This window comes from Kwoniella newhampshirensis (assembly GCF_039105145.1).
Source record: "Kwoniella newhampshirensis strain CBS 13917 chromosome 10 map unlocalized Ctg14, whole genome shotgun sequence".
In the NCBI taxonomy this organism is placed as follows: Eukaryota; Fungi; Basidiomycota; class Tremellomycetes; order Tremellales; family Cryptococcaceae; genus Kwoniella; species Kwoniella newhampshirensis.
The window spans coordinates 212087-227477 of NW_027118344.1; the positions used below are offsets into that span (position 1 = coordinate 212087).

A 15391-nucleotide genomic window follows, 5' to 3' on the forward strand; every position below is an offset into this window, starting at 1 on the left:
GAAAACGCGTCGCGCCAGTCAGGAGCAAAATCAACCATTTTCGCTCATACCTTTCAAACCATCATCTCGCTTCATCAATAAACGATACCCACATTCACGATTCTCCATTTCTTGGACTGCATATGATAGGGACGGTCTCCAAGATTCCGACGTCGCGCGTGGCTTAATAGATAAATACTGAGGAGAAGGAAAAGATGGCCTCGTCCCAGATTGAGGATGGGGCCTTGGCCTTGCCTCCTTCCACCACGGAGGGTGGACTCGAGTTCGATGTAGCTGTATTTAGGACATACCTTGAGTCATTACTACTGCCAGGTGAGCTTTAAATCCACAATTTCACTCTCATGCTACCGTCTACGATCGCTGACGAGCTCCTGCTTCCGCACCGAAGTGATGTCGGCAACCCGTCAGGAGCTAGAAGATAGTTTATTCGAAGATCCGACTTTCGACGACAAGTGTCAGCGATTCGCCGCAGATGCGGGTTGCCAGGTGGTGTACATTACGAAGGGAAGGTACCTGGACGTAGATGAGGATGGTATGTCGCCCGTTTCGAAAGCCCTTTTGCCTGAATGTGTTGCAACTTGACTGAGTCTCTCTACCTATCGAACGCTCAGACAACCCAATCGCACGGATCACCTACCGACTGCATCTCCCTCCAACACCTCCACATTCCGCCAATGTCCTTTCCACTCTCGCCCTCATCAAGACCTCCCCAACGCTCGACTCTCTGAACCCGCTCGGCACCCAACTTCACTTTGTCCAACTTTCCTCCTCCTCCTCTCTCACCGCCCCTCTCCTAGTTCAAGACGACACAGCTCCATCCGGGACATCTACCGTCGTGACCACCCCCACTTCTCAAGCGACCCCATACGACGGTCTTCACAGTCTGGTCCATTGGGGTGTCGCGCCATGGTTCGACTCCTATGTCAGCTCAAAACAGACGTTGAACAATTACAATGAGAATATCACGGGTGGAAATAGTAAGAAAGGTGGAGAAGCTCAGATGGGTATACCGATCACCAAGAAGAAATTCGCGGAGCTGGAACTGTCGTTGTTGCACTTGAAACAGAATGTGGAAATTCCAGAGGCCCATTTATCTGTTCATCCTGCTATTCGGAAGGCCGTTGGTCAGGTTAGTCGCCCGGATCCCTCACATGTATCTATCGCGCTTGTCGCTGATTGACAAACGGTCGTTCGTCGTGATTTGCAGTGCCACGCGACTGGAAACCGTGTTTCTGTCGACGCCGTCGAGCCTTCGTCCCTCCTTGCAGATCCAGCCTTCCTTAACAAGCTCCAAGCCGACGTGAACTCTTGGATAAAAGAGATCCAAGCTGTCACCAAGCTCTCACGAGACGTTGGTTCGGGGACAGCTTCGCAGGAGATCAACTTCTGGCTCAGTATGGAACATGCCCTGGAAGGTATAGAAGCTCAGTTAAGAGGAGAGGAAGTGACACTTGCCCTGGACGTCTTGAAGCATGCCAAGAGGTTCCACGCCACAGTCAGTTTCATTGCTGATACGGGATTGAAAGAGGCAACGGACATTGGTGGGTTGCTAGCCAGGACCACTGAGCGAAGCCGACGTGAAACAACAGCTAATATAATATCTTAGTGCACAAAAACAACGTGTTGATGAAGGACTTCCCACTCGATGAGCTGTTGGCAGCTACCGACCTTGCCAAGGTCCAAGATGCGATATATCTGATTTTCGCCCATATCAACAAAAAGCTCAAGCTTTCGCCATACCCCATCCGCCGTATTTTGCCTCTGGTCGAAGCCATATCATCTGACTTCAATGACCAGCTTCTCAGAGTACTCAGCAGTCAGCGGCTTATGTATATGGACTATGAGAAATTCGAGGAGGTTATGGCTATGACTGCAGATGTCTTCAGCACATGGGACGAGAACATGAAGGACTTTACAAATGTCGCGCGTGAAGGTGTGTCATATACCTGCATGACAGCTATTGGTAGAAGCTTATTGTCTCCGCAGTGTCTCGAAAACGATCCGAAAAGTTCATCTCCATCAAGATCAACCCCGCTCAGGCGAAATTGCAGGAGAGGATCACTTACCTCCGAGCCTTTCGACGTTCGCACGATCAGCTGCGCGTCATGACAAGCTCGGCGAGAACCTTCAGCGGTCTGGGGACGGACGCACCGTTCGATATAGATATGGGCGAGGAGGTACGATTGAGCTACGAGAGTGTCAAGAATGTCGATGTGCTCGACGTTTCGCCTGGTAAGCGGAACCCTTTCCGGACAGGGCAAAGCTAATAATCCATGCCAGAGGGATCCGAGATCTGGTACACAGCTGAGACCGCCTACAACGATCGTGTGGCTAGGATTGAGAATCAGATCATCTCAAGATTGCGAGACAAGCTGGCCACGGCTCGTAACGCACAGGAAATGTTTCGGGTCTTTTCCAAATTCAATACCTTATTCGTTCGACCAAAGATCCGAGGAGCTATCCAGGAGTATCAGACCCGTTTGATCGAGTCGGTCAAGGAAGACATCCGACAACTTCGCCAGAAATTCACAGCCAACTATCGCCATTCGGAGGCATACCACATGTCTCAGATGCGCGATATCCCTTCTGTGTCCAGTGCAATCATCTGGGCTAGGCAAATCGAGCGCCAACTTATCACGTACATGAAGCGAGTGGAAGACGTTCTGGGAACAGGTTGGGAGAGCTATGCCGAAGGTCACAAACTTCAACTGGAAAGCACATCTTTCCGTGCCAAGCTTGACACACGACCATTGTACGACGCGTGGATCAGCGACATAACCAAGCGCGGAAGTCTTGCGATCACTGGTCGGCTCTTCGACATCATCCGGGCTCGAGCGACTGCGAACAACGCGCAAGGCCATCTCCAGCTGGTTGTTCAATTTGACCCCCAGGTGATCGCTCTCTACAAGGAGGTCCGAGGTCTTATTTGGCTTGGTTTCCCGGTCCCCCTGACCATCAGCCACAAGGCCAAGGATGCGAAGAGGGTGTATCCTCACGCGGTCAGCCTTATGGAATCAGTAAGGACCTACACACAGACCTTGGACTTGATAGAGTACAACCCGGACATTGCTGTACTTCTCGCTAGCTACCGTTCCCATGCCCAGCAGATGATCGAAAAAGGTAAGCTATCGAATCTTGATGCGCCGAGTAGCACAGCTGAAGTGTAGTACAGGCATGAAAATGGAATGGGATCACCTCGTCAACGCCTACGATGGTCAACGGTACATGCCCGGCGCCACCGCCGACGGTCGAGATCACCGACATGTCGTTTTCGTCAGAGAGTTCGCAAGCGTCGTGTCTGTCTTTCAAGAAAAGGCCAATGCGCTCATCGAGATCTCCACTGAGATCACACGCATCGTTGATGAGTTGAGTACTTGCGAATTCAGCGCGAATTTGTTTTCTGGGTTGCTGTCTCAAATTCAGAAAACAGTCGATCATCTCAATCTAGAAAATTACAGCAATCTCGACGCTTGGGTTTCCACTCTGAACGAGCGGATCGACAAGGTCTTCAACGAGAGACTTGTGTGCGCGATCGAGGAATGGTGTGAGGAGTTCAACAAGGAGGAAGGAACATTACCAAACGGTGACGGGCCAATTGCCAGTAGCAGTTCACACAAGTCTGGTATACACATCGAGCCGCTTGTTCATGAGATCAGGATTCGAAACCAGGTCATATACCTTGATCCACCAATCGAATTAGCGAGGCACGAATGGCTTGGGAAGTTCGAAGATGTTTTGTGTGAGAGCGATTCGGATCGTCATCTGAGGTCGTGCTGACATTTACCAAGGCGTCGTCTGCAACCTTCACCGAATCCGATCTTCACGATATGAGATCAGCTTACAAGTTGATGAGGCGAGCGTGGAGGACACGACCTATATTGGACTGGTGAGCAAACGAACGCTGAAACATCGAGGGTTGCTAATAGATCTAGCTTACTACATTTGCGGATGGGACCCTCGACAAACCTCTCAATCTCATTGAGAACAAGGTGCAATCCGTCAGTGCATACGTGGACAAATGGCTTCAATTTCAGTCATTATGGGATCTCGAAGCGGAATATGTTTACTCACGGCTCGGTGACTCGCTTGCCGACTGGGGTCAGCTATTGCTGGACATCAGACAAGCTAGAACGACGTTTGACACAGCCGATACGAAGAAAGAGTTTGGTGTCTGCATAATCGACTACGCCAATGCCCAAAGCAAGGTCAACGCAAAGTACGATTCATGGCAACGAGAACTCCTGACGCGATACGGAGCCAAGCTCGGTACTTGCATGAAGGACACTTATTCGGCGATCCTTAAAGCGAGAACAGATCTTGAAACCCTCGCCATCGAAGGTAGTTCGACCGCCCAAGCAGTGAATTTCATCACTTTTGTGCAGGATCTAAAGAGGAAAGTCCAGAAGTGGGGGCCCGAGATCGAAGCATTTGCAGCGGGTCAGAAGACCCTGGAGAGACAGCGATATAGTTTCTCATCGGATTGGCTATATGTGGATCAGGTTCAGGGAGAGTGGGGGGCCTTCAGTGAATTATTGAAGAGGAAGGATGATACCATCAAGGAGCAAGTCGCCGGTCTTCAATTGAAGATTGTGGCGGAAGATAAGGTCATTGACTTACGGATACAAGACTTCGTTACCGAATGGGAGGCGAGCAAGTGAGTGGAAGACTTGTGATTGTTCTTGCTCATGCTGATCGCATCCTGCTGTAGACCCTTGCAAGGAAGCATCAAGGCCGAAACCGCAATCAATACACTCAATGTGTTTGACGGTCGTCTATCGCGTCTCCTGGAGGAGTACAGCCTCCTTCGTCGAGCCAAGGAGGCTCTTGATCTTGAGCATACGAAGGACGATCGCCTTCAACCTGTCAATGAGGAACTTAGAGATCTCAAGGTTGTCTGGACCGCTTTGTCAGGAATCTGGGGAAGGTTGGCACAGCTGCGTGAAACTTTGTGGTCCGCTGTTCAGGTAAGTACGAATGAACATCTTGCACGTGTGACACTGAAATCAACGGGACGGAATGATAGCCCCGGAAACTCCGTCAAGAACTGGATAGCATTCTGTCGTCGACCAGAGACATGCCAAGTCGGATGCGCCAGTATGCCGCCTTTGAATATGTACAAGATACGATTCGAATGTTGCTCAAGGCAAACATCCTTATCGGAGAGCTCAAGTCGGAAGCATTGAGGGACAGGCATTGGTCCAAGTTGTACAAGGCATTGCGATTGCCTTCCAGTCAAGCTTCAAGGTGAGTGTCTCGTCCATATAGGCGCGAATTATGCGGATACGTACTCATGAAAGCACTGTAGCATGACATTGGGTCAGGTCTATGATCTCGATCTGAAGAGGAATGAAAGTCTGATCAAGGAAGTTGTCATTCAAGCTCAAGGCGAGATGGCTTTGGAAGAGTTCGTCAAGCAGGTCAAGGAGACTTGGACGTCATACTCTCTTGACCTGATCAATTATCAGAACAGGTGCAGACTGATCCGGTGAGCTTTCACTGTCGCGTAGTGCAGGTCTGTGAACTCACTTGCGGGTGCAGCGGCTGGGATGATCTATTCAATAAGTGTGGAGAGCATCTCAACTCCCTCTCTGCTATGCGCATGTCCCCTTACTACCGAGTGTTCGAGGAAGAGGCCGCGTCTTGGGAAGAGAAGCTGAACCGAATCCATGTCCTTTTCGACGTCTGGATCGACGTTCAACGGCAATGGGTATATCTTGAAGGGATCTTTTCTGGTAGCGCCGATATCAAGCATCTTTTACCAGTGGAAAGCGCTCGATTCCAAAATATCAACTCCGAATTCTTAACTGTCATGAAGAAGGTCAACAAGTCGCCTTTCGTTCTGGACGTGCTCAATATCCCTGGTATTCAGAAGAATCTCGAGCGATTGGCGGACCTTCTTACCAAGATTCAGAAGGCTCTGGGAGAGTACCTGGAGAAGGAACGATCCTCTTTCCCTAGGTTTTACTTTGTTGGAGACGAGGACCTTCTTGAGATCATCGGCAACAGCAAGGACATCCGAAGGGTTATGAAACACCTCAAGAAGATGTTTGCAGGTATTTCAACTTTGCAACTGGACGAGGACGAGACTCAACTACTAGGTTTCGCATCGAGAGAGGGGGAGGAAGTGTCTTTCCGTGCCCCCATTGTTCTCAAAAATTTCCCCAAGATCAACGATTGGTTGGCCAAGGTGGAACTCGAGATGCGACTCTCTCTTGCGCATCTCGTAGCTCAAGCCGTCTCCGAAATCCGGTCAATCTTCCGAATCGATTCGGATGTGCCTCTTACCGATCTGCTCGCTTGGATCGATTCATATCCGGCTCAACTGGTAGTCTTGGCTGTTCAAGTCGTCTGGACTGACTTAACAGAATCTTCCATCTCTGCTGCAGGCTTGACCGGTGTCCTCACACTTGTGTCAAAGACCCTCGACCTTCTCGCGGACACCGTCTTGCAAGATATTGCTGTTCTACAGAGACGCAAATGCGAACATCTCATCACAGAGCTTGTTCATCAAAGAGATGTCATCCGATCGCTCATCACCTCCGGTACCCGTAATGCCACTAGCTTCGACTGGTTATACCACATGCGTTTCTATCTGATCGACAATGTCGAAAACCCGTTACTGCGACTGGAGATCCGCATGGCTGATGCTGTCTTTCCCTACGGATACGAGTACCTTGGTATTCCAGATCGATTGGTACAGACCCCTCTCACCGATCGATGTTATCTCACCCTCACACAAGCTCTCGACAACCAGCTCGGGGGATCACCGTTCGGACCTGCTGGTACTGGAAAGACGGAGTCTGTCAAGTCGCTTGGTGTACAACTCGGTCGCTTCGTCTTAGTCTTTTGTTGCGACGAGACATTCGATTTCCAAGCTATGGGACGAATTTTTGTCGGTCTGTGTCAAGTGGGTGCGTGGGGATGTTTCGACGAGTTCAATCGACTGGAAGAGCGAATTCTCTCGGCTGTGTCACAGCAAGTCCAAAGCATTCAGCAAGGTTTGGCGCAAGCTGCCCACAACCCCGATGCAGAAGTCGAGCTAGTAGGCAAGAGACTGAAGATCAATACCAGGACCGGAATCTTCATCACGATGAACCCCGGCTATGCGGGACGATCTAACTTGCCGGACAACCTCAAGAAACTCTTCAGGAGCATGTCAATGACTCGCCCTGACCAAGAACTCATTGCTCAAGTCTTGCTGTTCTCGAAGGGTTTCAGAACTGCCGAAACTCTGGCTTCGAAGATCGTACCTTTCTTCAACCTTTGCGCAGAACAGCTTTCGGCTCAGCCTCATTATGATTTCGGACTGCGTGCCCTGAAAGCTGTCTTGGCTAGTGCAGGTATTTTGAAGAGAGACAGGCACTTGAAGGGAGGTGATGCGGAACGAAGGGACCAGACTCAGGAACAACAAATAATGATCCAAAGCGTGACCGAGACTATCGTACCGAAGTTGGTGGCAGAGGATGTACCGCTGTTGAAGTCGTGAGTGCTCAATCGCAACGGTGGGGTCTAGCTGCTTACGACTATCCTATCAGCCTACTCGAGGATGTATTCCCGGGCGTGCAGTATGCGCCCGTGGATCTCGATGGTCTTAAGGAGAAAATCAGCGAAGTCTGTAAAGAAAGACATCTCGTCGCTGGACCGGCATGGGTCGAAAAGGTCGTCCAACTATACCAGATTCAAAATATCTCTCATGGCCTCATGATGGTGGGACCTTCTGGATCTGGTAAGACTCAGGCTTGGCAAGTCCTGTTGACAGCACTCGAAAGGCTTGATGGGGTCGAGGGTACATCTTACGTCATTGATCCCAAAGCGATCGACAAAGAAGCGCTGTACGGTACGCTCGATCCGACGACCAGGGAGTGGAACGATGGGCTCTTCACGCATATTTTGCGCAAGATCGTGGATAATGTCAGAGGAGAAACGACAAAAAGACACTGGATCATCTTCGATGGTGATGTCGATCCTGAATGGGTGGAAAACCTCAACAGTGTTCTTGACGATAACAAACTGTTGACCCTTCCCAATGGAGAACGGCTGAACCTTCCACCAAATGTTAGAGTCATGTTTGAGGTTGAACATCTGCGATATGCTACACTCGCAACAGTCAGTCGATGCGGCATGATCTGGTTTAGCGAAGACGTAATCGATACGGCCATGATTTGTCGTCACAATCTCGATATGTTGGCTGTGATTCCCATCGGAGCCGATGATGATGAAACGCTTGATTTCGCGACCGCTGTCAATCCCAATGGTGGCACGACAACACAGCTGGATATCCAAAGACAGATTGTCATGATACTTGAACCTCATTTTGGACCTAACGGTCTTGTCAACGCTGCGCTCGACTTCGCCGCCAAACGCGAGCATATTATGGACTTCACACTTATTCGAGCCTTCAATACACTCTTCTCGCTTCTCAAAGCAACGATTCGAAACGTCTTGGAATACAACGCTCGCCACTCAGACTTCCCGCTGCCCATGGAGAAAGTGGAAGCATATGTTTCACGACGATTGCTGCTCAATATCGTCTGGTCTTTCGTTGGTGACGCGAAACTTGACATCCGCGCTGAGATGGGAGATCATCTTCGAGTGGGGTCGGGAATTGAAACTCCTCCCATGGGTCCTGGTGGCTCTTTGATCGATTACGATGTAGATGTAGCTTCAACCGCTTGGGTGGCTTGGCAGTCTCGAGTCCCGACAGTTGAGGTCGAAACGCACGCTATCACCTCAGCTGATGTCGTCATCCCTACTATCGACACGATTCGTCACGAGGAGGTCCTGTACAGCTGGTTGGCAGAACATAAGCCCTTGATCCTCTGTGGTCCTCCTGGTTCTGGTAAGACTATGACTCTCTTCAGTGCTTTACGAAAACTTCCCGATCTCGAGTTAGTTGGTCTCAACTTCTCCAGTGCGACTACCCCCGAGCTTATCCTCAAGACTTTCGAGCAATACTGCGAGTATCGGAAGACTCCTAGCGGTGTGATTCTCGCTCCTGCCCAGATTGGACGATGGCTTGTTGTCTTTTGTGACGAGATCAATCTACCCGCGACTGACGAGTATGGAACGCAACGAGTCATCTCATTCCTCCGACAGCTTATGGAGGGCAACGGTTTCTGGAGGACTTCAGATCTTTCTTGGGTCAAGATGGAAAGGATCCAATTCGTCGGAGCATGCAATCCTCCTACTGATCCTGGTCGAGTCCCGCTCAGCCATCGATTCATGCGTCACGCTCCTGTGGTCATGGTCGATTACCCGGGGGAGATTTCGCTCAAACAGATTTACGGGACTTTCAATCGAGCCTTACTCAAGGTCGTTCCAACTCTACGGGGACATTCAGATGCCCTCACGGAAGCTATGGTCGCCTTCTATCTCGCATCGCAGAAGCGTTTCACGGCTGACATCCAAGCCCACTACATTTATTCTCCGCGTGAACTTACAAGATGGAGTAGGGGTATCTACGAAGCGATCAAGCCACTGGAGACTCTCTCGGTCGAGGGTCTGGTCCGAATTTGGGCCCATGAGGCACTTAGATTGTTCCAAGATCGTTTAGTCTCCGATGACGAAAAAGCTTGGACGGACGAGAAGATCGACTCGACAGCGGCCGAAGTGTTCCCCAATGTCAATTTGAACGACGCGCTTGCTCGACCTATTTTGTACTCGAATTGGACTTCGAGACATTACATCCCCGTCAATCGAGATCAACTTCGAGACTATACGAAGGCGAGATTACGTGTCTTTCACGAGGAAGAGCTGGACGTACAGCTCGTATTATTCAATGATGTCCTTGACCATGTGCTCAGGATCGATAGAGTTTTCCGTCAAATCCAGGGGCATTTGCTTCTGATCGGTGTCAGCGGAGGTGGAAAGGTAAGCAACTGTGGACGTTTATCGACATAATGCTTACAGACTATTGCATAGACCACGCTATCTCGATTCGTTGCCTGGATGAACGGACTCAGCATTTACCAGATCAAGGTATCGAACAAGTACACTGGCGCCGACTTTGACGAGGATCTCCGAACGGTGCTGCGACGAGCCGGGTGCAAAGGTGAAAAGATCTGTTTCATCATGGACGAATCCAATGTCCTCGACTCCGGTTTCCTCGAACGGATGAACACCTTACTCGCTAACGCTGAAGTTCCGGGACTGTTCGAAGGCGATGATTACGCATCTTTGATGACGGCTTGTAAAGAAGGGTCTCAACGTGATGGACTCATGCTGGACTCTCACGAAGAGCTGTACAGGTGGTTCACTCAGCAAGTTGCTCGAAACTTGCATGTAGTCTTCACGATGAACCCACCTTCCAACGGTCTCGCTACCCGAGCAGCTACATCTCCAGCATTGTTCAACAGATGCGTTCTCGATTGGTTTGGAAATTGGTCCGATCATGCTCTTTATCAGGTTGGCCTGGAATTCACGCAAAGTCTCGACTTGGACATGGCAAATTACGCTCCTGCTGCACCCTTCCCTATCGCGTACAGAGATCTGGCAGTACCGCCCACTCATCGACAGGCAGTCGTCAATGCTATGGTCTACGTGCATCAATCGATGCAGAGTCTCACGTCAAAACTCGCGAAGAGACAGGGGAAGTACAACCACATAACGCCGAGGCACTTCCTTGACTTGTGAGTTATATTCTCTCAGATTGCGCGTGACCTCTGTGTTGATGTACGATACAGCATCAACCACTATGTGCGCCTGCTCAATGAGAAGAAGGAAGAGCTCGAAGATCAACAGCGCCACCTCAATGTTGGTCTCGATAAACTACGCGACACAGTCAGTCAAGTTGAGGAACTGAGACACAGTCTTGCAGCCAAGAGCTTGCAGCTCGAAGCGAAGAATTCCGAGGCGAACCACAAACTTCGACAAATGGTGACTGACCAACAAGAAGCGGAAGCGAAGAAAGCTGCATCCATCGAGATACAGGCCGCGTTGGAACAGCAAGACGAGTATATCCAACAGCGACAAGAGATCGTCAAAGAAGACCTCGCACAAGCAGAGCCCGCAGTCTTGGAAGCTCTAGCAGCTGTTGGCAACATCAAAAAACAACATCTCTCGGAAGTCCGATCAATGGCAAATCCACCAGAAGCGGTCAAACTTGCTATGGAGTCAGCCTGTACGGTCCTCGGTCATCAGATTGACAATTGGAGATCTGTTCAGGGTATCATTCGTCGAGACGATTTCATTTCGAGTATACAGAATTTCGATACGAAGAAGATGTCGAGGGCAGTCCGAGACCGGATGATGCGAGACTATATCGGTAAACCAGCTTTCAATTTCGAGACGGTCAACCGAGCCAGTAGAGCTTGCGGTCCTCTTGTACAATGGGTGATCGCTCAAGTCAGGTTCTCCGAGATCCTCGACAAGGTTGCACCTCTTCGACAGGAAGTCGCATCTCTCGAACAACAAGCAGATAATACCAAGAAACAAGCGCAAGTGGTCACAGACACTGTCGCTGAACTCGAAGCGAGTATCGCTCGATACAAAGAGGAATACGCCCTGCTCATTAGCCAGACTCAAGTCATCAAGAGCGAGATGGATAGGGTTCAAAGTAAGGTCGATAGAAGCATGACATTACTCGAGAGTTTGTCATCAGAACAAGAAAGATGGGATGCCGCAAGCAAAACATTCGAGACTGAGATGGGGACGATAGTTGGCGACGTCTTGATTTCGGCAGCTTTCCTTGCGTACAGCGGTTTCTTCGATCAACATTATCGAGAACTCATGAGGCGAGAATGGACCGAGCATCTTTCTGAATCAGGGATCAGCTTCAAGACCGATCTTGCGTCGGCCGAGTTCCTTTCGACCGCCGATCAACGATTGAGCTGGCAAGCCAACTCACTCCCTGCAGACAATCTCTGTGTGGAAAACGCGGTCATGCTCAAGCGATACAATCGATACCCGCTAATTGTCGATCCGACTGGGCAAGCGACTGCCTTCCTGCAGAAAGAATACAAAGACAAGAAAATTACCGTCACGAGCTTCTTGGATGAAGCATTCCTCAAAAATCTCGAAAGTGCTTTACGTTTTGGCAATCCGCTACTCATTCAGGATGTGGAGAATCTCGATCCTATTCTGAACTCAGTCCTTAATCGCGAGCTGAGAAGGACTGGTGGGCGAGTGCTGATCCGAATAGGCAATCAAGACATCGACTTCTCGCCTGCTTTCACGATGTTCCTATCTACTCGAGATCCTTCAGTCGAATTCTCACCTGATATCTGCAGTCGAGTAACTTTTGTCAACTTCACCATGACTCGAAGTAGTTTGCAGACTCAAGCTCTCGATAAGGTGCTCAAGGTGGAAAGGCCTGAGATCGACCAAAAAAGAACGGATTTGATGAAGTTGCAAGGAGAGTTCCGACTCCGCTTACGACATCTCGAACGATCTCTCCTCCAAGCGCTCAACGAGTCGTCCGGTAGTATTCTCGATGACGACAAGGTAATCGAAACGCTCGAAGTGCTGAAGAAGGAAGCAGCAGAAGTCACGAGGAAGGTTGAGGATACCGAAGTGGTCATGAAGGAAGTCGAAGCGGTCACTGGAGAATACCTTCCCTTGGCCCAGGCTTGTAGCGGGATCTACTTCACTTTGGAACAATTGGCAAACATCAACCACTTTTACCAATTCTCGCTCGACTACTTCCTGGAGATTTTCGACTATATTCTGCTTCAAAACCCCAACCTCAAGGGTATCACAGACCTTCAAACGAGAAAGACTATCTTGCTTCAGGACCTCTTCGTTATAGCTTACCAGCGTGCTTCTCGTTCGCTCCTGCACAATGACCACCTGGTGCTGGCGATTAGTCTGGCCAAGCTTCGACTTCGCGGCGAAACGGCTGCAGCGGTGCTAGACGAGCTGGACGCGGTGATGGAGGTGCCGCGTGGAGGCGCTCAGGCGGAGTTGCAATTGACCAAGGAGCAGAAGAGAACCTTGGATGCGAGTGTCGGAGTGGACATGACCAAAGTCTTGGAGCAGGATTTGGAAACAAATGCGTCTACGTGGAACGAGTTCGAGGAGACTGCGCAGCCTGATCGTGATATGCCCTGGCCTTGGCCGGAGGCAGACTGTGAGTTATCCTTGATTGATGGTTGAGCTGACCGCAACAGCGCTCCATGTGGCTGCTCGTCGTATGACTATGACCAAGCTCTTCCGACCCGATCGACTCATTCAAGCGATTTCCGCCTTCGCCGACCTGGTTTTTGGCTCAGACCTAGCAAGTCAGGCAGAGTACAATATGCAGGCGGTCGTGCTCAAAGAAGTCGGTCCAACGCATCCTATCGCCCTCGCCTCGGTACCCGGCTACGATGCAAGCTACCGAGTTGATAATTTGTGTCGAGCAATTGGAACGACCTGTACTTCGGTCGCGATGGGTTCTGCAGAGGGATTTACCCTGGCAGATCAAGCTATCGCCAATGCTGCAAGAGTTGGTTCTTGGGTTCTGCTCAAGAACGTTCATCTCGCACCTGGTTGGTTGGCGCAGCTTGAGAAACGACTGCATAGTCTCACTCCAAACTTCAATTTCCGATTATTCTTGACTATGGAGACCAATCCTGTCATTCCCGTCAATATCCTTCGACAATCTCGAATCATCATGAACGAACCTCCTCCCGGTGTCCGGGCAAACCTCATCGATACTCTGCGTAGCATACCACAAGCTCGATTGTCACGAGGTCCTGCAGAGAAATCCAGGTTATTCTTCCTCCTTGCCTGGTTCCATGCTGTTGTACAGGAACGTCTTCGCTACCTCCCACTGGGCTGGAGTAAGGGATACGAGTTCAACGATTCGGATTTCGATGCCGCATTGAACACTATTGACTCTTGGCTGACAACTTTGGCCAAGGGGAAAGCAAATGTCGATCCGGCACAGATCCCTTGGGCAGCGCTGTGCACGCTTATCAAACAAGCTGTTTATGGAGGAAGGGTCGATTCGGATTATGATCAGAGAGTGGTTGACGCCTTTGTGGATAAGATATTTACGGCAAGAGCTTACGACCCGGACTTCAGACTCGTGGAAGGGAATGTAGAAGGCGGAGAGTTGACAGTACCCGAAGGCACGAAGATGGAGCAATTCATTGCCTGGGCGCAAGGTTTACCCGAAAGAGAGCCACCCGCTTGGTTGGCTTTACCAGGGACAGCAGAAGGTCTAGTCGCAGCAGCAGAGGGTGAGTGTGTCTTTCAATGCTCAACGTAAGGTGCTGTTTTAATGACCTGGATCTCCTCTGTAGGAGACGCATTGATGGTCAAGCTCAGGAAAATGAGAACGACAGAGGATGAAGAGGATGATACGGGCGTCGCGTCGGCTGATACTGCTGGTCGACCGGCTTGGATGACTGCTTTGAAGGGTTATGCCGAAGAATGGCTGAGCAGTCTACCCAAGGTGAATAGTCTGTCGACTGGCGATTGCGTATCAGAGAGGCCTTCCACGCTGACGTGGTACGTGCAGACTCTCTCCTCTCCGAATAACGACAACTCTCCTCTATCTCGGTTCTTCGCTCGAGAAGCGTCGACCGGCTCGCAACTTCTGCAGCGGATCCGACGGGATCTCTCGGAACTCATCCAAGTGTGTGATGGCGACCTGAAGCAGACCAACGAAATCCGAGCTCTCATGTCGGATTTGAATAAGGGGACTATACCTTCTCATTGGCGAAAGTTCAAGACACCGAGAGGAATCGCCGTATCTCAATACATCACCGATCTGAAAGATCGGTTGGCTCAACTCGAGACGATATCGAGCGCAGATGCTCTGGCGAATCGTGGAGGAATTTGGCTTGGTGGCTTGTTCCGGCCTGAAGCCTATATCACAGCCACTCGACAGACTGTGGCGCACGAGAAGGGTTGGTCGTTAGAACAGTTGGTTCTGAGCGTGGACATCGAGAAGACAGTTGGCAGTGATTCGTTCGCGATTCGAGGTAAGTCAACTTACTCTTCTCTGGGTTTTATGGCTGAATGTGAACTCGTCTGTTTGCATGACAGGTTTGACTTTGCAAGGAGCATCTTGGACGTCCGACAAACTGAAAGTGAATGACGGCCAATCAGTTTCACTTCGTTCTTCTCAGATCCGATGGCATCGAAGTGATGAATTGCAAACCACAAGTACGAAGAAGGTCAACCTCCCTGTCTATCTGAATGGCGATAGGAGCGATGTTCTTTTCAGTGTGGATTTGGAGACCGAGAATGAGAGTCAGGCGGCGGTTGCGCAAGGAGGAATCTGTTTGACAGCTGCGTGAGGTGAGAGCACAGGAGAGTGTGATAGAATAACCCAGCGACGAGACGTCAGGTAGAGTAGCAGGAACGCGACCAGATGCTAGGTATGCAATCGGGTACACAACAGTGCCAATGGAATGTTTGACACAGCGCGGTCAGTGTCAAACATAAGATTCTAATTGGTCTT

The 15391-nt window shown here is 50.3% G+C and overlaps 1 protein-coding gene across 1 annotated transcript; it reads left to right on the forward strand.

Moving 5' to 3' along the window:
* Positions 1–194: 194 nt before the first annotated feature.
* IAR55_006788 (uncharacterized protein) lies at positions 195–15227 on the forward strand (the record flags this gene model as incomplete). The annotated part of the gene is made up of 21 exons (XM_066949867.1): positions 195–312; positions 389–532; positions 612–1129; positions 1208–1541; positions 1607–1933; positions 1987–2232; positions 2281–3120; positions 3173–3739; positions 3789–3886; positions 3933–4654; positions 4709–4964; positions 5024–5244; positions 5306–5485; positions 5539–7482; positions 7536–9870; positions 9922–10628; positions 10683–13066; positions 13209–14162; positions 14226–14377; positions 14444–14909; positions 14974–15227. The coding sequence occupies 21 exons, from the start codon at positions 195–197 to the stop codon at positions 15225–15227; spliced, it is 13767 nt and encodes a 4588-aa protein (XP_066799559.1).
* Positions 15228–15391: the final 164 nt, after the last annotated feature.